Source organism: Pogona vitticeps, chromosome 5 (genome assembly GCF_051106095.1).
Source record: "Pogona vitticeps strain Pit_001003342236 chromosome 5, PviZW2.1, whole genome shotgun sequence".
Taxonomy (NCBI): domain Eukaryota; kingdom Metazoa; phylum Chordata; class Lepidosauria; order Squamata; family Agamidae; genus Pogona; species Pogona vitticeps.
This window is the reverse complement of record NC_135787.1, coordinates 91,508,026-91,531,567: the sequence shown is the minus strand read 5'-3', so window position 1 is coordinate 91,531,567 and position 23,542 is coordinate 91,508,026. Positions and strand designations below refer to the sequence as shown.

Below are 23,542 nucleotides of genomic sequence, written 5' to 3'. Positions count from 1 at the left end.
TATTTTACTGTTACAAACGTTGAATTAAAATCATTTGAAATTATGCAAAATTAGATTTTTTCAAAATCTCTTATTTTAGAGCAGAGTTGTTTATGCATGAGAAATTGTATATCAGGTTGAAGAGGTTTTGCTTTCATGATATTTGGTAAAGAAATATTTTGCTTGTTTGCTATCTGTAATATACTGAATTAAATTACTCAGTGCAAGTATGTTTTAGAGAACTGAGCAATACTAGCATATCAAGAAAACCAAATAAGCTGATTATTTAAAAGCAAAATCCATTTTTCTTGCAAATAATGCTACTTTTGATTATTTTGAATGCTTTACTAGATATATAATCAGTTCATAGCCCAGGATCCACAGATTGATTTATGCATGTGCAGAAAAAATAATATGCTCTACGCTACATTTTTACTTTTTGCTGTAGGTATTGTTTTCCAAACAGAAAGGCTGCTTAGCAATTTTATAATCAGTGTGTTTCTTAAGTACTGTTGGAAAAAATTAAATTCATGTTAGCTTCACACACCATTCATGTCTATCTATTCTTTGGATTTGAGTCTGCATTATTAAAAAGAGAAGTATTTTCTCCACTGGACTGTGGGAAATAGAAAATATTCCAGGTGAATATATTTTCATATTGCCAAATATAGAATTTGGTCACAAAGTAATTTGGACAAACTTCATGTTTGTTCTGCTTATAGATGGGGATCTGAAGAAGTGCTTATTTAGGGCTTTAATTTTGTTTCTTGAACGTGTCCAGAGCAAATTGGAAATTATGTCAGGGTGGGAAGTAGAAATCCTTTGAAAAATCCACAGTAAATGTTTGTAAATATGGATTAAATATATATGCATATAAGAAACCATGACTAAGTCTCTATTTGTATCTCTACTGTCTTTTCCTTACTCTGATTTTTACACATTCCAGCCAGAGGTTATGCAAGATGAATCTTTATTTCTTAACAGTTTACTTAGCATCACATTATACTGTTATTTTCTAGGCTGATGTAATTTGTGATAAAGTTTTTTAATTGTTAGTAACAATTATGTATTGTTGCTGTACCTCCAACAAAGGAGGGGCTCAGTGCCTTTGGGAAAAAAACCATAAAATTGTAGAGGCTCCCAGTTTATTTCAGCTTTCAATTTTTAAATGTTTGGTTTAAATTTTAATACATAAACAGCTTCACTTAAATATTATATTCTTCTTTTATATACCCATGTTGGCTTTTTTTGGTACATAACCACTTTAGATTTCCTTGTCTGAAAACATTAGTCAAGTAAAGGTATATAGCTTCTCAGGAGAAGATTTGTTGATTTTGGTAGCCTCATTGAAGAATAGTCTCACTGAAGAGGCTATTCTGTTGGTCCTGTCTTTATTATCTTTTCTCTGGCGTATATAAACTTTTATTTAAATGAACACCTTGTCTTTTAAGACTGCAAGCACTGTATAATATGAGTTGCTAAGGCTACTGACCTTTATTGTACTTCCCTAGAAGTTAGCGAGGCTTAACCTGGAGGGGCTTACTTCTGAGTACAGACATGTCAGTTTACACTTCTGGTTAATTGCTTTTTCTCTACCAGAAAAAAATGTTTCATGCTGTATTTTACTGTTACTTTTAAAAAGTTATTTGATATTATTTAATATTTTAATATAGTTTATTTAGTTTTACATAGTGTACAGTGACTTTGTGTTGATGGATGGTGAAATAACTGGTAGGGTAGAAATTACAGTGCTAGTATCTTAATAAAGAGATAAAGAAAAAGCCTTCAAAATCAATTGTTAAAATTTGCACCCTTGGAAATGCTGTCATTTTAATGGAATATTTTACCAATATGACACAGGGAGCTGCTGTTTGAGAAATACAGTGTTAAAACCTTTTAAATATGTCTAACAAAATCTGTGTTTCTTTGGGTTCTAGTCAAGTGTGCAGGGTAGCATTTTGCTTTGGGCAGCAATAAAGGCTACTCAGCTTTCTGTCACTTTTTACAAGACAAATAAAATACATAATAAGCAGCACATTTGACATAAGTAGAATGTATGCTGTGCTGCTTTAATGTTCTGTTGTGAAGATTATTCCCTGTTTCTGTAATCGAGCAATGTGAAATATACCAGGTTTAAGATTTTTTCCCTTCTTGCAGGAAATGTAAATGTTACTGTTCAAGTATGGGATATTGGAGGCCAAACAATAGGAGGCAAGATGCTGGATAAATATGTCTATGGTGCACAGGTATGGCTAAAGAAATGGCTGTTAATTAGTATATGTCATTGTTTTTCCTAAAAACTTTATTGCAAAAATGATAGCTTACAGCATGATTTTAAGAGAGTAGTAAAAAAGTAAACATCTCCTTAAGTGAAACTGTTTTGAATGTTAGTTCTGTGGACAGAATATTTCAGTCCAGGATTGCTTAAAAAGTATTTCCTTTTATTGAATGAAAGGTGCTAGTTTGTGTATTCCTAACAGCTTTCCAAAACAGATGTTCATGGTCCTACATTGTGGCTTAAGATGAAAACAGCAGTTTTTGTTAAGGTTATTTAGATATCCCCATGGATATCTAAATAGGCATACTGGCTGTTTTGAGTGCAGATGCTTCCTGGGGAGCAAAGGTAGAAAGAGGAAATTAAGAGCAATCCTATGCCATTAAATACATTCAGCCAGCTGAGGTTCTAGGGGGGCAAACAAAAGAAGGTAAGTAGGCAGCTCAGTATTTTTGCAGAATAGTGAAAATTAATTGTGCTTTACAAGTAGGCACATTTTATAGTTAAGGCATTCTTTTTCTTGTTGTTTTGGAAGTGAATAGCAAAAAACAGACAGATATAATTTTAGGAAGACAGTATTTGAGTTATACATATGTGATATAAACTATTAAATACTAATGAATCTATTTTTGTTTGCTGCTTTATTCCAGGATTAAGAAGGATGCTTGAGGCCTAGTTCATTCTTGTACATTTTACTTTAGTAGCGGGAAAATGTACCAGCTTGTTAAATTTTAAAGCTAGTCATTTTATAAAATGTAGTTAACAGATGTTTAACACATTTATTCAAACTGAGTCAGCATGTGGGGAGCCAAATCTTGTTCTCATATGTAAAGCAACGAACAACTGTAAAATAAAATTAAAACTCACAATAAGCTGGGAAGTTTCCTCTATGTAATCAGATGTTTACGAAGACGGTTAGATACCAGTGTTTTTTGTGTAGCCAGAGGTAAAAACATTTCTAAAATTAGCTCACATTGATTTCGATGATGTTTTGTTTCTAATTAAATATATGAATACATTGTTAGCTTATTGAGCATTCTCAGCTCCTGATAAAGTGTTCAGTAATCACTAGAACAGCCTTAGAAGAATAATTGTAACTATTCCCTTGTTGGAAATGAGAGACTGAATTTAACAGACTGTGACCTGTCTAAACTTACCAAGTAAATTAATAAGTTCAGCTAGTGAATTAATAAGAGGCAAATTCTGAACTTGTTGTTTCAGTCATAGCCACCACACTATTATTATTCTGTCAAGCAAAATTGTTGATAGCATTGTGCATATATATGTTCTTGACTGAGTGTAAGATTTACATTGTTATTTTCTTTACTTGACAGAAAATGAAATGAAGAATGAGTATAGCATACATTCCTATTAGTCTTATATTGATTGGCATCTCCAAATATCTGTTTTATCTGCAACAGATTCATTCTGTTGCTAGTATTAATACACTACTGTCTGTTTCTTCCTTGCTTCTTTGACTGTATCCTGATCTCTCAAGCAAGTGATTTTCAGTCAAGACTCATTACAAGATTATGGTAGTTGCAGTGTGGTGGGAGATTTGTAATACTTTGGTGCAATGGAATTTCAGTTAGTATTAGGAATACAAAATGCCCCTTTTGGTAAAAATTTTCTATGTTTTCAGGCAATGGCCAGCATCTAGTACTATTATTCTGCTAATGCAAATATCACAGCACTAGTTGCAATTTAGTTCCATATTATGTGCAAAGACTATTCGTCTTTGTGCAGTCTCAATACAGTTTTTCTGTTTCTATCTAATAAATTAATATGCAAACAGCTGATGAAGATTTGACCAGTTGGCAAACTGGTCCACTAGTTACATGCATGTGTTATGACTTCAACTGAAAAATCCCATGTGAACCCTCCTAGTGCACAATTCTCTTACATTTGTAGTACAGTGGATTTTAAATGATAGTTTATTTTTTAGAAATATGTTTGGGGGATTTATATGAGCCTGACATTTTATCCTGCAGTCCCATTTCTCATGTCTAGGGCCTGCATGCTGAGGATTCCATGTTCATCAGCCTTGTGTAACCATTAAGTTTGTACAACAATCATTATATTTATAGAAGAAATCATCTTGATAATTTAAACCCATCTGTGCTTTTCAAAATATTATGCTTATGTCTGTTCTCTTCAGGCTGTTCTTCTGGTATATGATATCACTAACCAACAGAGCTTTGAAAATTTAGAAGATTGGTATAATGTTGTAAAGAAGGTCAATGAAGAGTCAGAAACTGAGCCACATGTGGCCTTGGTTGGCAATAAAAGTAAGTTGTTAAATTGTTATTTAGGTGGAATAGTTTAGTGAGCTAGCTAAAATGCAAATCAGCAATGTGTTCCACATTCACAGCTCTACACTACAGCTGTGTGAGTCCCAGTCTTGTAGACATTGGTATATGTGTGGTCCCTTTCATTTTACTGGCACCATTGTGCATTGATTTTGGCAGAGTCTGGCTTGTAGAACGTAGTATTTCATGCGTTAGACCAAAGGGAAAGTGCTATATTGTGACAGCAGTTGCAGTGTTTAGTCTGCTGAGGGATATCAGCTCATGGAAATAACCTGCTTCAGTGGTTATCAGCATGACATTGTCCATAAAATCCTGGAAATGTTGCTAGTTTGCTTTCCAAATTTTTCATGTACAGAATGACTATACTATTATGTATATCCCCTTTTCATAAACCATACTTGATAAACAAAATACGGCTTGATCATTCTTTGCCATTTCTAATATTTAGGTTAGTTACTGCTCTGTTGAGAGATAACTATTGCTTGATTCATTACATCTTTAGAGTGTATGGCATAATATAACATCAGTAACAAAAGTTAACTGCCTGTCCTGAGGAAAATAGTAAACTAAATCTGACTGTGTTTCAAAACTGAGGGTAGAATAGGGAATTAGAAGTAGATACATAAGAATTATGTGCAAGAGTATTTGCATATTTTCTAAATCTGAATCCAGTCCCATGCAGGAGCTTCGTAGATCATGTGTGAGATACCATCATGGGTGGTTCTAAACTGTGGTGTTTTTCACTAGTGACGCCTTATAATTCTGTTCTGAGATGCCTGCAGTTATACTCAGCAGGACAAGCTTTGCTATGCTGCCAGTTATCTTCATTCCTACAGGTTTATAGGATGAACAGCTCCCCTAGATTTTTATCCCGATTATGTTGTTATGAAACACAGTGGCAGTATCTTGCATGCTAAAATGATTGAGGAGAGATCCTGCCCCTCTATATTGTTGTTGTTGTTGTTGTTAAGTTGTGTCTGACTTTTTGTGACCCCCATGGACCAGAGCACGCCAGGCCCTCCTGTCTTTGAGTTTGAAAGGTGCTATTATCTCACTTTGTCTTTTCTCAATGCTAAACATGCCCAGATCATCCAGTTCTTCCTCATAGGGCTTGGTTTTTAGTTCCCTGATCATCCTTATTGACCTCCTCTGAAACTGTTTCACTTTGTATGGGTCCTTCTCAAAGTGCAGTGTCTGGAACTGGACCCAGTAGTCAAGATGAAATCTAACCAGTACTGAATAGAGGGGAACTAGTACATTATGTGATTTGGAGACTATTGTAAGGGTTCAAAAGGGCCTCTTTATTGTCGGAAACAAATGCAACACGTCCAGTCTTTCGAAAATCAAAACTAGGGTTTATTGGAACATCAAACAAAGCTTCTCCCACTTTATAATCTCCAACGGCTTTATCTCTCACCGCCAACGGGTCTAGTGAGGGCATCCAAACATCTTGTAAAAATGGACTGAACATAGATTCATTCCAAGGACCCTTAGTAAAAGGGTTAGTGTCCTCTAAATCAGGTGAGTCCAAACCAGGGTCTATCAAAGGAAGGGTCTCCTCATCTCTCCCAGCCCGAAGGGGTTGTCTTCCTCTTTGAAGGGTACCCAGAGTCTGGTGAATACCTCCTCCAGCGAGCCTCCTCCAGACGTCATGCCCTTCTCTCTCTTTCTTCCCTCTCCACAGCTTCTTTCTCATCTCTCAGTCTTCTACACCATTCCCTGGCCTCTGATTCCCCCCAGTATGAGGGACGAGGAGGTAGACCTCTCCTCCACCTGTAATCCGCCTCTTCCCGAGGCACTCGGACTTTTTCACACTTCCCTGTCCAGGGATCCTGTACCCATATTCACTCCCAACCCCCCGGTATATCGTCTCTCCTCCCTTTTATATTCCCACTTCCTGCCTCTACTAACAGTAGTCCTCTTTCCTCCGTTCCCACCTTTTCAGTCCCAGTTTGGGTGGATATAGATATCTTTTCCATCCCCCGTTCTAGGTCCCGGGTGTCTACTCCCTGCTGGGCTGTCATGACGCGAGGGGCTGGTGGGTCTGTCTGCACTTCTTGTTCTCTCTTAGAGGAGGACAACACTCCAGCGAGGGCTTCAACCCCCTCGCCTCTCATCTCAGAACTATGCTTTTTAAAATGTTTCATATAAAAGCATTTACCTTTTTTGCAGCCGTATCACACTGTTGACTCATATTGAGCATGTGATCTGCAAATTTTTCAAGATCCTTCTTACATGTAGTACTGCTGAGCCAAGCATCCCTCCCCTTGTATATATGCATTTGGTTTCTTTTTCATGCATGTGGAACTTCGCATTTATTAATCTACAACAATTCTAAGATCCTTCTCACATGTAGTATTACATTACTATTGATCTGTTTTTATTCCCTAGAACTTTGCACTTATTCCTGTTAAATATCATTCTGTTCTTTTCAGTCCATTGCTCGAGACTATCAAGATTTCTTTAACTTCTTATATGAATAAAAAAAGTTTCCATCCAATTTTGAATTGTCTGCAAATTTGAAAACCATTCCCTGCACTTCCTCATCCAAGTTGTTAATAAATTATTAAAGTGCCCTGAACTCAGGACTGAACCCTGTGGTACCGCACTTGTTACCTTCTCGCAGTTTGGGAATTAGCCATCAGTAAGCATTTCATGAGTATGATTCTGTCATAACTGTGGTTCCATCTGACAACAATATTAAGCCTTCAGTTGGATAGCCCATCAGTCAATCAGACTATCAGGGAGTGCTTTGTCAAAAGCTTTGCTGAAATCAAGATATATTTCATTCACATCATTTCCACTGTTTTCCAGAGAAGCTACCCAATCAAAAAATGAGATAAGATTAGTCTGACAAGATTTATTGCTGACAAATCCATGTTGGCTTCTAGTGATCACTGCATTGTTTTCAAGGTGCTTAAAGATTGACCACTGTATTATCTGCTCCAGAATTTTTCTGGGGATCTGCGTCAGGGTAAATTCTATTTTTCTTTGCTGTTATTATTTGCTGTCAAGTCACCTTGAACTCATGGTGACCCCATGAATGAGTGATCTCTCTCCAAAACTGCCGTGCTCAGTTCTTGCAAACTCAAGCCTATGGTTTCCTTTAGGGAGTTGGTCCATCTTGTATGTGGGCTTCCTCTTCTCCTGCTGCCTTCCTCTTTTCCCAGGATTATTGTCTTTTCCAGAGAATCCTGCCTTCTCATGATGCTCCCAAAATAGGACAGCTTGAGTTTCAATATTTTTGCCTCCAGAGATAATAAAGAATTGATTTGCTCTAGGACCCACTTGTTCATTTTTTTGGCAGTTCAAGATATCTGTAATGCACCACATTTCAAATGAGTCAGTTTTTTTCTGTCAGCTTTTGTTACAGTCCAGCTTTCACACCCATACATGGTGATAAGAAATACAAGACTGTAGGTGGTCTTGGTCCCCAGTGACACATCCTTACATTTGAATATCTTTTCTAATTCCTTAATTGCTGCCCTTCCTAGTCTCAGTCCTTTTCTGATTTCTTGGCTGCAATCTCCATTTGGGTTGATGATTGAACCAAGGTATACAAACTCTCTATTTCTTTATTGTCAGCGCTAGAGTTGTGTAGTTCTTCTGTACTCATAATTTTTGTCTTAATGTTCAACTGCAGTCCTGCTTTTGCACTTTCTTTTTTACTTTCTCCAATAGTCATTCAAGTCATCTTCTGCCAATGAGATGGTGTCATCTGTGTATCTTAAATTACTGGTGTTTATTCTACTAATTCTCACTCTTCATTTAAATGAAGTCCAGCTTTTCGGATATGTTCTGCATATGTTCTAGTAGCCATTCTCAAACACAGTATAAAAGAAATATAGGCCAAATCAGGATTGTATGAGTTGTATAACAAACCTTATAAGGTATGTTATACAACTTAAAGTGAAGAATTGTTTCCAATCTGTGGCCTCCTTCAAATGTGCAGGATACCCTCGTGTGCTCACTACCATTCACACTTGTTGAAAAACATCCATGACAATTGCTTTGTGTTTACATGAGAAGTAGTTAAGTGATGAAAAAAGGAATCAACTTCTGGGATTTTCCCTTGATTGATGCCCTTTGTAAATGGTAGTGAGCACAAGAGGGTAACCTGTAGACTGTCTTGACTCTTGCAATTAGTGTTACTAACGTTCATACATTCATACTGCCTTTTGCAATGTAAAGCTTGACATCCTTTTTCCTGCTGGCAATGCAGGCATGATATTGCACAGCAATATAAAGTAATTTCTTGGCTTTCTGAATCGTGGACACATGCATCCAATATCTTGCATTTGTAAAGATTTTTGGATGAATTGAATCATATGTACACTTTTTCATATGGTTTGAGAACAGTTTGCAATTCAGATTCTGAAGCCTCAGGTTCTTCATATCAAAATATTATTGTTTGAAGGAATCTGTTGTTGAAACTCCTCTGTATAGGTCCTCAGTACAGTGGCGCCTTGACTTACGGACTTAATCCGTTCCAGAAGATGGTCGTAACTCGAAATGGTCGTACAGTGGTGCCTCGCATTGTGACGTTAATTTGTTCCGCAAAAATCGCTGTTGAACGAAAATGTCGCAATGCGAAATAAAAAAGCCCATAGAAACACATTAAAACCTGATTAATGCATTCCTATGGGCTTAAAACTCACAGTTCAGTGAAGATCCTCCATAGCGCGGCCATTTTCGGTTTCTGTAGAGTGAGGAATCCATCCTAGAAAACAGCAGGTGGCCATTTTGTTTACCCGACGGCCATTTTGAAACCGCCGATCAGCTGTTTTAAAATCGTCGCTTTGCGATGCTCGGTTCCCGAAGCAGGGAACCGATCATCGCAAAGGGAAATTCCCCCATAGGGAACATCATTTTGCGATCGCAAAAAAAGCGTCCCAAAGCGATTTCGTCGCAAAACTGAGCGCTCGCTAAGCGAGGCACCACTGTATGTTGAAGCATTATTTCCCATTGAAATGCAATTATTCTGTTCCGGCCAAAGGAAAAAATCACCAAAAAAAAAAAAATCACTGCAAGACCCATCAGAAATGGGAAAAAAGCAAAACAAAAAGCAATCGAAGCATGCAAGACACATCGGAAATGGGGAAAAAGCAAAGCAGAAAGCAAGCCAAGTGTGCAAGACAAATTGAAAATGGGGAAAAAAACAACAAAAAACAAATAATCCCCCCAAGACCCATCAGAAATGGGAAAACGAACAAACTCCCGAAGACCTATCGGAAATGGGGGGGAAAAACTCCAAAAAGCAAGCAAACTCCCCAAGACCCATTGGAAATGGGAAAAAACCCCAACAAACAAGCCCCCCAAGACCTATCACAGCACAGAAACATAACCACCCAGCCCAAAACCATGTTGCAAAACCCACTCAGAACAGTTTTTAAAAAGCAGAAAGCAGCACCTTGCTTTTCCAAGCAGTCCAAAGCCTCCTCTGATTGCACTCACTCTGTCCGCTGGGGAGAAAGAGCTACAAAGAAGCAGCCTCTTCGCCTACCAGAAGTTAGCAATTTGAATTTTCCGCCTTTTTCTGTTTATAACTGGAAGCTCCGGCCGCAAGTCGAAGCAAATTTTTGCGGCTGGATCTTGTTGTAACTCGAAATGGTCATAAGTCGGGACCTCCGTAAGTCAAGGCACCACTGTATGTAATTTCCTTTTTTTCCTTTATTTTGATTAGGTAATAAATTGTTTTGTTCTTTGTCATGATGTCCATGGAATGGAAAGTTCCAGAGCCTCAAAAATGAAAGTGCTTCTCAGCCTATACCACACTTTCTTCAGTCCTTTTTTGTCCACTGCTACAATAGCACACAAAGGACTGCTCTGCAGCCTCTGCTTCACTTACCATCATTTTGATAAGTTTTCTGCCTTTCCTTTTGCTTGTTCTTCCTTTCCTTTCTCCTTTTACCTAAAAAAAGGGGGGAGGGAAGAGATATAGTTGTTTAGGTAGAGTTAGAAGCCCCCCCCCCCCCCGTGGCTTGGCTGCTTCCTTTTCTCCAATGATTTATGGTCACTCCTTTTTCTGGAAAAGTGTGCCACTTGTGGCAAGAAGCTCCCACACTCAGACATTACATCTGTCTTTTGTTGCCTGGGAGAAATTCACTTAGCTCAATCTTGAAGCAATCCTACAGGGAAACTAGAAGACCCACATAGCGATCAATGTCACAATCTCCTCCACATCGCTACCAACCATGCTACTCGCAGTTCTCCTCAGTGGGCTCCTGGTATCATGAGGACCCTTATTATGCCCCTTTCTTCTGCCTCCCCCTTACTACATGGGATGGGCATCCCAGTCGTACAGCAGTCAATCCCGATCCTGCGACAGAAGCAGATCCTACTCTCATTCCCACACCTGCCCTTGATCTTGGGAGTCCCATGCTAACAACCCGCGGAACTGCTCCTCCTGACAACATGAGTGTTGCCACGACTCCCATTCCCATCAGGACTCTTGAAATTGATCTGAGTCTCCACACTGATACACCAATTTGTGCCTTCCATGTAGACACCGACAACCAGGATCACCCTAGTGATAATCTAGGGCTGTATCATAGTGAGTATTTTAACCTATTGCTCTTTGTAGCCCTCACCTGCCCTCACCTGTCTGTCACAGCTGAGCAGTGGAACAGCAGCCTATGAGGGGACGGAAGGTGGTGCAAAAGGGGAGGAGCTGGGATATAAATAAGGGTGTATGAGGTATGTGGAGGAGATTGTGTGCGAAGAAACTTGGGAGACAGTGTAGAGATCTGAGTGAGAAGGCAGTGTGTTAATGAGTCAGTGAAAGCAGGGTCTGTGTATTAGAAAGTTCATTGATTGAAAGAAATTGATTATCTGCTTGTGATTTACTTATTTCTTTTATGTAATCAAATAAACAAGTTTAAGTTTTAAAGTAAATACAAGTGTCAGTGAATATTTGGTATTGGATCAGCAATACCTGGTGGCAGCTACCTGAGAAGAGGAGTGAGCACATACTGGAGGCCTGAGTTGTTAGAGGCTTCAGTGTGCCCGCTATACTCTGGTATATGGTTTGCCAACTGTACAATGGCAGATAGGAACATGCTCCAGAGGATTATTACAATAGCCCAGAGGATCATTGGCTGCCCTCTTACCTCTTTGGAAGATCTCTATAATTCCTGATGTCTTAAGAAAGCCCAAAATATTCTCAAAGAAACATCACACCTGGGCCATTCCCTCTTTCAGTTGTTACCATCTGGTAGGAGGTATAGGATAATTAAAACAAAGAAATATAGGTTGAAAAACAGTTTCTATCCCAGGTAAAGGTAAAGGTTCCCCTTGACAATTTTTGTCCAGTCGTGTTTGACTCTAGGGGGCGGTTTCCAAGCCATAGAGCCAGTGTTTTGTCCGAAGACAATCTTCCGTGGTCACATGGCCAGTGCGACTTAGACACGGAACGCTGTTACCTTCCCACCATGGTGGTCCCTATTTATCTACTTGCATTTGCATGCTTTCAAACCGCTAGGTTGGCGGGAGCTGGGACAAGTGACGGGCACTCACTCCGTCGCGTGGATTCAATCTTATGACTGTTGGTCTTCTGACCCTGCAGCACAGGCTTCTGCGGTTTAGCCCACAGCGCCACCACGTCCCAGAGCTGCAGCTATATTGAATTCCACTGTATAGTGCAGTATTAATGTGTTGTGTGATGGGAAATTGAATGTGAAGGATGTGGATGTGAATGAGAGGGATGTGTTTTATGTGTAATGTGCTATGTTTTCATATTAGGGATTCTATGTTTTTGTGTGTTTTATTATTATGTGTACTGGAGATGGCATTTAATTTCGTTGTATGAAACTATAATGACAATAAAGTAAATTCAATTCAATCTAAGGCTTTGGATCTTCTATCAGTGTTGTCCTCGGCTCTTCTACATCCTTCCGATACCAATACCTCACTTACCTTGTGGTTACCACACAATTCCCATCATTTGCTGACGACACCCTCAGCTCCTTTTGAAGATCTGCATTTCAAGAACAGCTCTGCCAATTCTGAGGGAGAAGAGGGTAAGAACTCTCTTCCTGCACCCAGGTCTTCACCCCCTTCTGATGTCCAGGATGATGGTCCTCTCTCACCTTCAGAAGACCTCTCTTCTTATAATGATCTAATAGAGATAATAATGAAATCATTGGTTACCTTTCAAATTGGTACCACCAGCAAAAGATACCATCTTTGATCACGTCCATAAGAAGGCTAACATCCCTGTTGAAATGGCAAAGCTTGAGACTTTGACAGACCTCATTCGTTCATTCATTCATTCATTCATTCATTCATTCATTCATTCATTCATTCATTCATTCATTCATTCATTCATTCATTCATTCATTCATGTATTTATTTATTTATTTATTTATTTATTTATTTATTTATTTATTTATTTATTTATTTATTTATTTATTTATTAGATTTTTACCGCGCCCCTCTAGACAATGTCTACTCGTCAGCTAGTCTTGGCAAAAACTCTCTGTGATTTTGCCAACATCTCACAGAATTGAAAACTTCTATAGGGTCCAACAAGACAAGGTCCTGTTCAAACATCCCACGCCAAATTCCATAATTGTACAAACAACCCTGATAAGATCTAAGGGCTCCTTGCGTGACACCCCAAGCAACAGGGAGAGTCGCGAGCTTGACTTACTTGCTTGAAAAGTTTATTCATCAGTGATGCTCCACATGCACATTGCCAACAACCAAGCCAAAAACAAGGCCTACCACCAGTTCATATGGGAAAAGTTTCAAACCCTTATTTCAGCCTTGCCACAAATTAAGAAATCTCTGTCTATCTCGTTTCAACAGGACAACTAATTCATTCTGCCTGACAGGTAGCAAACTGCAGCTAAGAGCATGGCAGCAAGCATTACCTTATGTCACCATGCATGGCCATGCTCTACTGGTCTTCCAGGTGACTCAAAATCTTGCGTAAAAAAGACCTCCCATTTGATGGAGACAGTCTCTTTAATGACAAAACCAACCTGCACAAAAATAAGACAGATGCAAGGAAAATGGGTTCATACCGCTCAGCCACCTCTCAGGTCTACCCTCACTTGAAGAGGCCCATGCTGAACTGAAACTACAAATCTCATTCACAGTTTTCCAGGGCATCTGACTGATCCAACCAACAGGGCTTTACTCTTTCTTCCTCTTCTACTAAATACATACAGACCACTCTCCCAGAAAAAGACTGAAAGGAAGCCGAAACAACAGTTTTGACGTGTCCCAGCCCAAGCTCAACATTTTCATCCTCTATCCACCATCTCCTTCATCATCAACAACAGATGATGGTTGGCACTGTTCATCCACGCCTAGGATTCCATCACTTCAGACATATGGATTCATGATTGGGTTCTCAACACATAGCCCGTGGGTACGCCATCGAATATTCATCCCTTTTACCTACAGGTTGTATCTGCTGGACCATCTCCTTCCCCGTCCTTCAGGTGGCAATTCACATACTCTTGAGGAAAAAGCCATCTCAAGAGTGCCTTTCCATTGTGCACCAGCCACCTTCTTCTCCCAGTGCTTCACCATGCCAAAAAAAGGAGAGAGGACTATGCCCCATCTTGGATCTGCATGCCGTAAACAAATTCATCACCCCAAAATGTTTCTGGATGGTAACATTACAGTCCATTTTCCCTCTCCTCCACAAGGAGACTGGTTTGCATCCATAGACCTTTGCGACACATACTTCTGTATCTCAATTCAGCCAGTGCTTCACCATGCCAAAAAAGGAGAGAGGACTATGCCCCATCTTGGATCTGCATGCCGTAAACAAATTCATCACCCCAAAATGTTTCTGGATGGTAACATTACAGTACATTTTCCCTCTCCTCCAAAAGGAGACTGGTTTGCATCCATAGACCTTTGCGACACATACTTCCGTATCTCAATTCAGCCACAACCTTTTCTCTTCCTCAGCTTCTTAGTTGACCAATAGACCTATCACTTATGCACACTTTCCTTCAGACTCTTCACAACCCCAAGGGTATTTGCAAAATGCATAGAAACTGGGTGCGGCTTTCCTCAGGACCTGTGGTATTGTCATCTTTCCCAACATCAACCCTTTTCCTACACCAGATTGGCTTCTTGTGGCACACGGCAAGGCTACTCTACATGCCAATATTGCATTTACCAGTTGTTGTAGGTTTTTCAGGCTCTTTGGCTGTGTTCTGAAGGTTGTTCTTCCTAACGTTTTCCCAGTCTCTGTGGCCGGCATCTTCAGAGGACAGGAGTAGCACTCTGCTCTGGTGCAGTTTGTTTGGGAGTTGAGAACTCCCAAACAAACTGCACTAGAGCACAGAGTGCTTCCTCAAGCTTCTAGCCATTTTTAAGGCCCTCTGGGCTTTCAAAAATCTAATTCAAAGTCACACAGTTCAAATCAGAGACCTTTGAGTAGACTGAAACCTTTATATGCTGCTCATAGACCTTTGGGTTGAGTGGGCGGCATATAAGTTGAATAAATAAATAAATAAATAAATAAATAAATAAATAAATAAATAAATAAATAAATAAATAAATAAATAAATAAAATAAATAAATCTCCACCAACAACACCATGGCAATGTATTACTTCAACAACAAGGAGGAACCAAATCCCTGAGTCTCCGATACCTTTCAGGCCTGCTCTGGTAATGGTGCACCTCCCATCAAATTGTCCCCATGGCAACCCATGTCTCTGACACGGACAACAGCAGACTGCCTCACCTGGAAAATGACACACACAAGTGGGAATTTTCTCAAAAAACATACACCCGACTGATCTCTGTGGATTCTGTGGATGTGTTTGCCGCCACTACTAACTCCAAATGTGCTGCTCCTGCTCCTGTGCAGGCCAAGGACCAAACTCCTGGGGCTTCAACATGCCTTCACCAAGACTTGGACAGGGGATCTCCTCTACTGGTTCCCCCATTTCCACTAATTCAGCGCACAATTGTGAAAATCATGTATGATCATTCAGATGTGACTGTCCTCACATGACAACAATGGTTCACCACCCTTCTTCTTACAGTGATTGAAATATTTCAGTTGCCCCTGCACCACAACTTTTTCTCACTCCATAATGGCACAGTTCTTTACCTGGATATCTCTCACCTGAACCTCACAGCTTGGAGGATATCCCTCTCATTGCAAACATTTAGAAACAGCCTAGACACCCTTCCACTAACGGACTTTATGGATATGAATAGAAGCATTTCAGTGCTATGCGGCATCATGTAACCGGGATTCTCCTGCATCTCTACTCACAGTTCTTACCTTCCTACTTGCAGTGATCACCCTGCCTATGCATATGTATGAGTATATTGGCATGCACCAATAAGAGTTGTTGGGAGGTGGAGCCTGGGAAACATAAAGGGTGGGGTGAAGCAGATAAGAAGAGCAGATGGGGAGGAGTAGTAAAAACAAAAGAAAAACCTAGCTAGATGATGGGGCACTTAGAAAGGAGAGAAGAAAAAGTAAACATGGAGAGAAATACGTTCAAAACCCTTAATGAATTTTTTTGGAACTTGTATTTATATCTGATTTTTTTATAACACACATACATACAAAACAAACAGAAACATAAAACAAACAAAAGCATATAAAACAAACAAAAACATATAAGCGGGGAAGTATTTCACATTCAGTCTTATCCATTATATGATTCTGACTACAGTGGTGCCTCGCTTAGCGATGTTAATTTGTTCTGAAAAAATCGCTGCTAAGCGATTTCATTGCTAAGCGAAATGTGGTTTCCCATTGAAATACATTGAAAATTGGATAATCCGTTCCAATAGGAACGAATTGCCGTCCTTAAGCGAAAATCGCCATAGGAAACATTGTTAAAGCGAAACACAGTTCCCCAATTGAAATGCATTGAAACCTATTCAGTGCATCTCAATGGGGGGAAAATATAACAACAAATTAAAAAAGAGTCAGAACAAAGTCAAATTTGGTTAACAAAGGGTTTATTAAGTGCACTTTATGATTTCAAACATTTTAAACAGTAAACTTTAACTTTATAAATAACAGAAAAGCATTTAAAAAACAGCAAACATGAGGCAGGAACTTTAAGTTTATAAATTTTAACTTTATAAATACAGTACAGTAACATAGAAAACATTTAAAAAACAGCAGACATGAGGCAGGAACTTTAAGTTTATAAACTTTAACTTTATAAATACAGTACAGTAACATAGAAAAACATTTTAAAAACAGCAAACATGAAGCAGGAACATTGATAGTACAAAACTCTTTAGAAAGTGCATCAGTATACAGAAACTCTTCATAAAATGCATAAACATACAGAAACTCTTCATAAAGTGCATAAACATACAGAAACTCTTCATAAAGTGCATAAACATACAGAAACACAGAACATTTTCAGGAACTGTATAAACATACAGAAACTCTTCATAAAGTGCATAAACATACAGAAACATACAGAACATTTTCAGGAACTGCATAAACATACAGAAACCAACAGTATAGAAACTTTTTACATTTAACATTTTAAAACTGAACACGTGAGGCTGAAGTCTCTAAACCACCAGGACCAGTGTTCAATTCAGGAACCTGGAGGCACACAGAACTGTCCCCACATCACAGCAAGCAGCAGTCTTCTAGGAGTACGAGGGGGAGGAAGAAGGCAACTGGGCACCACTAGTGGAAGGAGCAGGTTCCTCTTCCTGTCTTGGCCTCTTCGTGAGGAACCTCTCCATGGTCAGCTGCTTCTGCCGCCTTTTGAGCATCCCTCTGAAAGGGGATACAACCCTTTCATTATAGGTGTTGGAACAGTGATGTGCCACAGCCGTGTCCAGGTGGTGCCGCTGCCAGCAGTGCAAGAACTTCTTCAGGTCCCTGGTGGACAGCTGTTCATCCTCTGGCTCTTCTTCCTGCTCCTCTATAGCCTCAACCTGCAGCTCGACCAGCTCCTGGGTGGACAGCTCCTGGTTGTGGCCCTCCACCAGTTCAGAAATGTCCTCCTCTGTGACCTAGAGGCCCATGTTCCTCCCCAAGGCCACAATGTCCTGCATCACTGTGGACTCTGGTGCAGGTGCAGAAACACCAGTAGCCACACAGTCTGGCCAGAGTGTGCGCCACACAGAGTTCAAGTTCCTCTGGCTGATGCCATCCCAGGCCGTGGCGATCATCTTGAGGCAGCCGACAATGTCAAAGTGCTCCTTCCAATATTCATGGAGGGTGAGGTTGGTGGTCTCGGTCACCTTGAAGCACTGCCGGAAAAGCTCCTTCGTGTAGCTCTTCTTGAAGTTTGCTATCACCTGCTGGTCCATTGGCAGGAGTACTGGGGTGGTGTTAGGCGGCAGAAACATTATTTTAATGAAACTGAACTCCTGTAACAAGTCGTCCTCAAGGCCTGGAGGATGGGCAGGAGCAGGGCTTTCAGTGGCAGGTCCTTGTCCACCAGGTAACACTTTACAGCTAGGCCAAAAGTGTGATTGACCCAGTCCACAAACAGGGTGTGTGTGACCCAAGCCTTGGCATTGGATCGCCACATCACCCTCAGCTGGGCTTTGTCCACCTTGTGCTTCTTGAAAGCCCGTGGATTCTCGGAGTGGTACACCAGCAAGGGCTTAATCTTCAGGTCCCCGCTGGCATTGGCGCAGAAGAGGAGGGTGAGGCGGTCCTTCATGGGCTTGTGGCCAGCCAGCTTGCTCTCCTCTTGGGTCAGGAAGGTCCTTTTGGGTATCCTCGTCCAAAACAGGCCGGTCTCGTTGCAGTTGAAGACCTGCTCTGGATGGTACCCCTCTGTCATCACAACCTCCAGGAACTCCGTGGCAAACTCCTCAGCCGCAGTAACATTGGAGCTGGCAGCCTCTCTGTGCCTCACCACGCTGTGGATGCCGGATCTGGTTTTGAAGCATTCAAACCAGCGCCTGCTTGCCTTGAACTCTTCTGGCTCGGCTGAGGTTCCGGGCTGTTGCTTCATGAGGTCCACATACAAGGCCCTGGCCTTCTCACAGATGACAGCCTCTGTCACTGTGTCCTCTGCAAGCTGCTTCTCTTGCATCTAGAGGACAAGGAGCTTCTCCACCTCCTCCAGGACACCTGGCCGGTGTGGTAAAAGCGTTCCTTAGAACTGCGTTTACACGAGACAGAGAGGGATCCTGAATGATCCGTCCCTATTGCCAGCAAAATCGGGTCCTGTAATTTCTCACTCCTTCACCCAAATAAACAATCTGGAAGGTCTGCTCTTCCTTTTTTATTACTTTAGGACCCTAATTTGGTAGCGTAAACGCGGCCAGATCAAATAATATATTTTTAAAGTAGCCAATTTTACCATAGTAGCTGTGGTCTAAACAAGGAGCCAACTTACAGACAAATTGTCTTTTTATCTTTTATTAAAACAAGATAACATTCAAACAAACATAAAGCATAATAACGACATTAATTATTTCCAATACCCCAGCTTTCACCACCAGATATTTCCTCTATAAAACAAAAACAATAAACAGTCTAACTATATATCTTAAATTAACATTCTTACGCAGTCTTCAAATTAAAGTTCTGCCAGCTGCATCTCTCTCCGTGTGTCGTCTCTGGCTGTCGTGCAAGCAAACTCTCCCCCATCTCTCTTCTCAGTCCTTCTTCTCTCTCTTCGCCCATCTTTCTTAAATTAAGCCGTTGTGTCCTTGTCCGTTGGAGTTTTGATAAGGGTTATCTTGTCCTTCTTTATTTTTTTCTTCTGCTAGAAAAAGAACTGACCTTGTACAATTTTTTCTTCCTAATTAACACCTGGACATCAGTCAGCTTCTAGTTGTTTCGTTGCTGTTATAACAAAATCCATCTCTATTCTACTTTTACAATTTTCATAATCAAATTCATGACACGCCCCCCCTTAAATACACAAAATACAGAAATATTAGAGTGTCACATACAGCACTGATGGTACCTGTCTGTCATGGGTTTGGAGGGAAAGTTCCATCCTATGGGGAGTGGAAGGCGGGACATCAGGGGGGAGGAGCTGTACTGTATATATATTTGGAGCTGGTGTGGAGAAGGAGAGTTGGAGTCTGTGTGTCAGACTGGGTACAACTGTTTGTCAGTTAGTACATACCTGATAGGTTCAGGGGCGGGGGAAAGATCGGATCGGCTTCAACCTTCCTTCCCCATAGCCCGGCTGTTCCCAACATCGCTAAGAGAAAATCGCCCATAGGGAACATCGTTAAACGGAGCGCAAGATCGCTCCAAAAAAGCCATCGCTAAGCGAATTCTTCATTAAATGAAGCAATTGTTAAGCAAGGCACCACTGTATTTGATAGTTTAGGGAGCATGAGAGTCAGTACAGCTGAGATGAGAAGGCAGATCTTTGAGAAATATATTAGAGAACTGGGGCCAAAATACATCACTGTCTTACACCTATTATTACCGGGTTTGGGTATGAGAGTTCTCCCTGCAGTCCACACCTAACTTGACTAGAGGTCTGATTATATAGACTTCTAATAAAGAAGAATAGACGTTTATCTATAGATGTTTTGCTGTACTTGAGCCCTAATAGTTCTCTTGGTACTAGGTCAAAGGCGGCTTTAAGATTGATAAAAGTGGTAAAGAGCTTGCCCCCCAAAAAGGAGGTATACTTTTCTATGAGATGAGTAAATGCGAAACAGTGATCCAGTGTTGAACAACCAGCTTTGATAATTTAGATAGACCTTGCTAATCTGCTTCTTAAGTGACATGCAATCCTGATTGAACCATGTCTTGTTCCTGTGGTGGTTGAAACATACTTGCTGGCTATCTATCCCTAGATTCGACTGTCAGATATAAGAACCTCATAATGGTATAACTTCTCCATGCCTTTAATAGCTAAGATGACTTGATGTATTTGAAGATAGGCAGAAGATTCCATATAGGAATTAAATATTCCATCTGTTCTGGTGTTACATTTTAAATTTTTTGCACAAGAGGACTCTGAGAGGTTCGGTAATGGGGGCCCAGGGCAAAGGTGGATCTTCCCAAGGTGCTTGATCATTGTCACAAGTGGATAGTGGTTTCTACCAGTGAAATCATCAATATAGAAGGTTTGAATTGCCCTCCTAAGACATTGGGAAACTCAGACATAGTCAATGACACTACTCCCTGTCATGGAGCTATAGGTGAACTGGCCCATCAGATCACCTGGGGTACTTCCATTAAAATAAACTTGTTATATTGAGATGCAAGTGGGGCTAGGCGTGTACCATCAAAATTTACCATTGGATCTTTCGATTGTCTGCTAGCTGATAACTGCCCAATTGTGTGATCGATTCCTTTAAGATGTTGGGATTCTATCAAAGTTTCATCATTCAGACTGATCTGAGCATTAAAATCCCCTGCCATGAGGACTAACTGTGATGGGAACCTCGCCTTGGTATTGGTGATATACTATGCAAGTGCTTCCCATTAGGCGTTCTTGGTATATTGACTTGTAGATAGGGGAAGGTAGATGTTAAAGAGTAGGATTTGGGAGAAGCTGCTTTTAATTAGGATTGTCATGGCAATGTGTCCATGGCATTGAAGTGTTAAAACTTCCACGTTAAGACGTGGAGACCAGACAAAGCAGGCCTGCTTTAGGTCTACCTCTGCTGGAGAATTTAATAGCTGCCAGGGAGGTAGCAATGTATCCATTGAACATTATCTGTTCATGGACCCAAGTCTCCTGTACCAGTATAATGTCAAATGATTGGATGTAGTTAATAAAGGAAGTGTCCCTGAACTTCCTTGTCCAACCTGCTCTGTTCCATGATAGACATTTTAGTAAATGTGGAGAAGTAGGTGTTCTGGATAGGCAGTCAATAGTTTTGAGTTCTGCTAGTTTACCTTCCTGATCTAAGAAAAAATTTCCATTTCTTATTGCGGAAGTACAGTGTTACATACAGCACTGATGTTACCTGTCTGTCATGGGTTTGGAGGGAAAGTTCCATCCTATGGGGAGTGGAAGGCGGGACATCAGGAGGAGGGGCTGTACTGTATATATATGTGGAGCCTGTGTGGAGAAGTTTAGAAGCTGGAGGAGGAGCTGAAAGGAGAGCTGAGAGAAGAAGCTTGAGTGGGAGTCTGTGTGTCAGACAGGGTACTACTGTGTGTCAGTCAGTACCAACCTGATAGGTTCAGGTGTCTGTAGGGTTAGCCAGAACTGATAGGTTCAGGGTCTGTGCTTTAGTTAAATGCGTTCTGTGTGAACCAAACTAGTGTATGTATGATTGAGACTAAGCCACGTTACTGTATCTTATTCATTTGATCATCTTATTTTCCCTGTGTGTTATGTAAATAAACCTTGTTCTTTTATTTGTTAAAAATCCATCCCTGGTCTGTGTGACTTCTTATAGGGAATGGTTGGTGGCAGCTTAGTGAGACTGTGGCATATCCCAGTAGGTCTGGGTTTGTCACATTGATTGGTGTCCAGCGTGTGGGATACGACTGGTCCAGTTGTCCAGTGGTCCAGCAAAGCCTTGGCAAGTGTGCCCAGAGCAAGGGGGGTCTAGTCAGGGACAAGCTGAGGGCGCGTAGGTAATCTTCTAGGCGTACCTCACGGGGAGGTGCGCTAGTGGAAGAACGTGCCAACTGGGGAGACTAGATTAGGGAGCTCTGAGGCAACCGGTTTTGGCGGAAAAAAAGCTGAGGCAAAACTGTGTGAAGTAGCAGTGATCTAGCCTGCCTGCTGAGAGGCCTAGCAGAGGGGGGTAGACTCCGGCTGGCAACAGTTGCAAGTTAGTGCTGAAGAACAGCAGCAATCTATAGAAAGCTGGTTCTGAGGCAAAAGAAAAAAAAAGTGGTCGCTTTATTTTGAGGCTTGACTTTTGAGAGCAGCCTGTTCTGGGGGGGGATTATGCCCTTGACTCGAAGCCAAATGGCAGAAATGGGTGAAGTGAAAGACCCCCAGGTAGACCAAGGTTCTGAGGATGAATTTGGCTCAGTGCAGGGTGAGAGCACGGGAGAACAGAACCCAGAAATCAGAAAGATGCTTCTAACCCAACAGCATGAACTGAGGGTGAGGGAAATGGAGGCAAGATTAGAGAGAGAGAGAATGGAAAGAGAAGAAAGATTGGAGAGAGAGAGGATGGCCATTGAGTTAAGAAAATTGGAAATGATGAACCAGAACAATAATAACAATAGGGATTCTGAGGGAGGCCAATTGTCTAAAACTGACCTGAAGAAATTCCCTGTGTACCACAAGGGAGATTGTCCTGAGGTGTTCTTTTCCCTCGTGGAAAGAGCGTTTGTGGACTTCTCAGTAAGGGAAACTGAGAAGATGACCATTATGCGATCTTTAATCAGTGGCAGCCTGGCAGAAGTCTATGCAGAGATGCCAGAGGAACTGCTAAAAGATTTCGCAGAGTTTAAAAAACTGGTGTTTGCCAGACATGGGATAAATGCGGAACAGCTGAGGCAAAGATTCAGGTCACTCACCAAGAAACCAGAGCAGACTTTTACCCAAGTGGGGGCCCAATTGGTGAGGCTGCTAGGGAAATGGCTATCTCAGGAGGGGACAGAGACCTTTCAGCAGCTCAAAGACTTGATAGCGCTGGAACAGTTCTATTCAGTCCTGCATGGGGAACTGAAGTTCCAGGTGAGGGAAAGGAAACTGAAATCTGTGGCGGAAGCGGCCGAGATCGCAGATTTTATTTCCCAAATAAGAAAGCCCTTAGGTGCTGAGGGGAAATCGATAGGTAAACCCAAAGAAACCTACAGCAAGTACTCTCAGGGACCAGGGAAAAACCAGCAAGGGGGAGGGGCCCATGGTGAAGGGAAGCCCTCAGACATGAAACCAAGACCTCAGATTTTGGAGGGAAAACCAAAACAAGATGAGAAAGACTCAAAATATAGCAGAAAATGTTATTTCTGTCAGGGAAAGGGCCATCTAATCTCAGAGTGTGAGAAATTAAAGCAGCTAAAAGGAATTGTGCCTCATGATTCGAGTGGAACCAAGCCAAAAGCTGTGTTCTGTGTCCAGAAAGAGCAAAGCTCCTTGTCACTGAGGGAGCCTGTTGCCATG

The 23,542-nt window shown here is 41.0% G+C and overlaps 1 protein-coding gene across 2 annotated transcripts in view; it reads left to right on the top strand.

The window, feature by feature from the left end:
- The window catches only part of RAB28 (RAB28, member RAS oncogene family), a 224,011-nt gene that overhangs the window by 91,949 nt on the left and 108,520 nt on the right, over positions 1–23,542 (top strand). For both annotated transcript variants that reach the window (XM_020810571.3, XM_073001048.2), the window contains exons 3-4: positions 2,137–2,225; positions 4,413–4,542. In XM_020810571.3, coding sequence (XP_020666230.3) covers positions 2,137–2,225; positions 4,413–4,542 — 219 coding nt within the window. The remainder of the gene's footprint in view (positions 1–2,136; positions 2,226–4,412; positions 4,543–23,542) is intronic.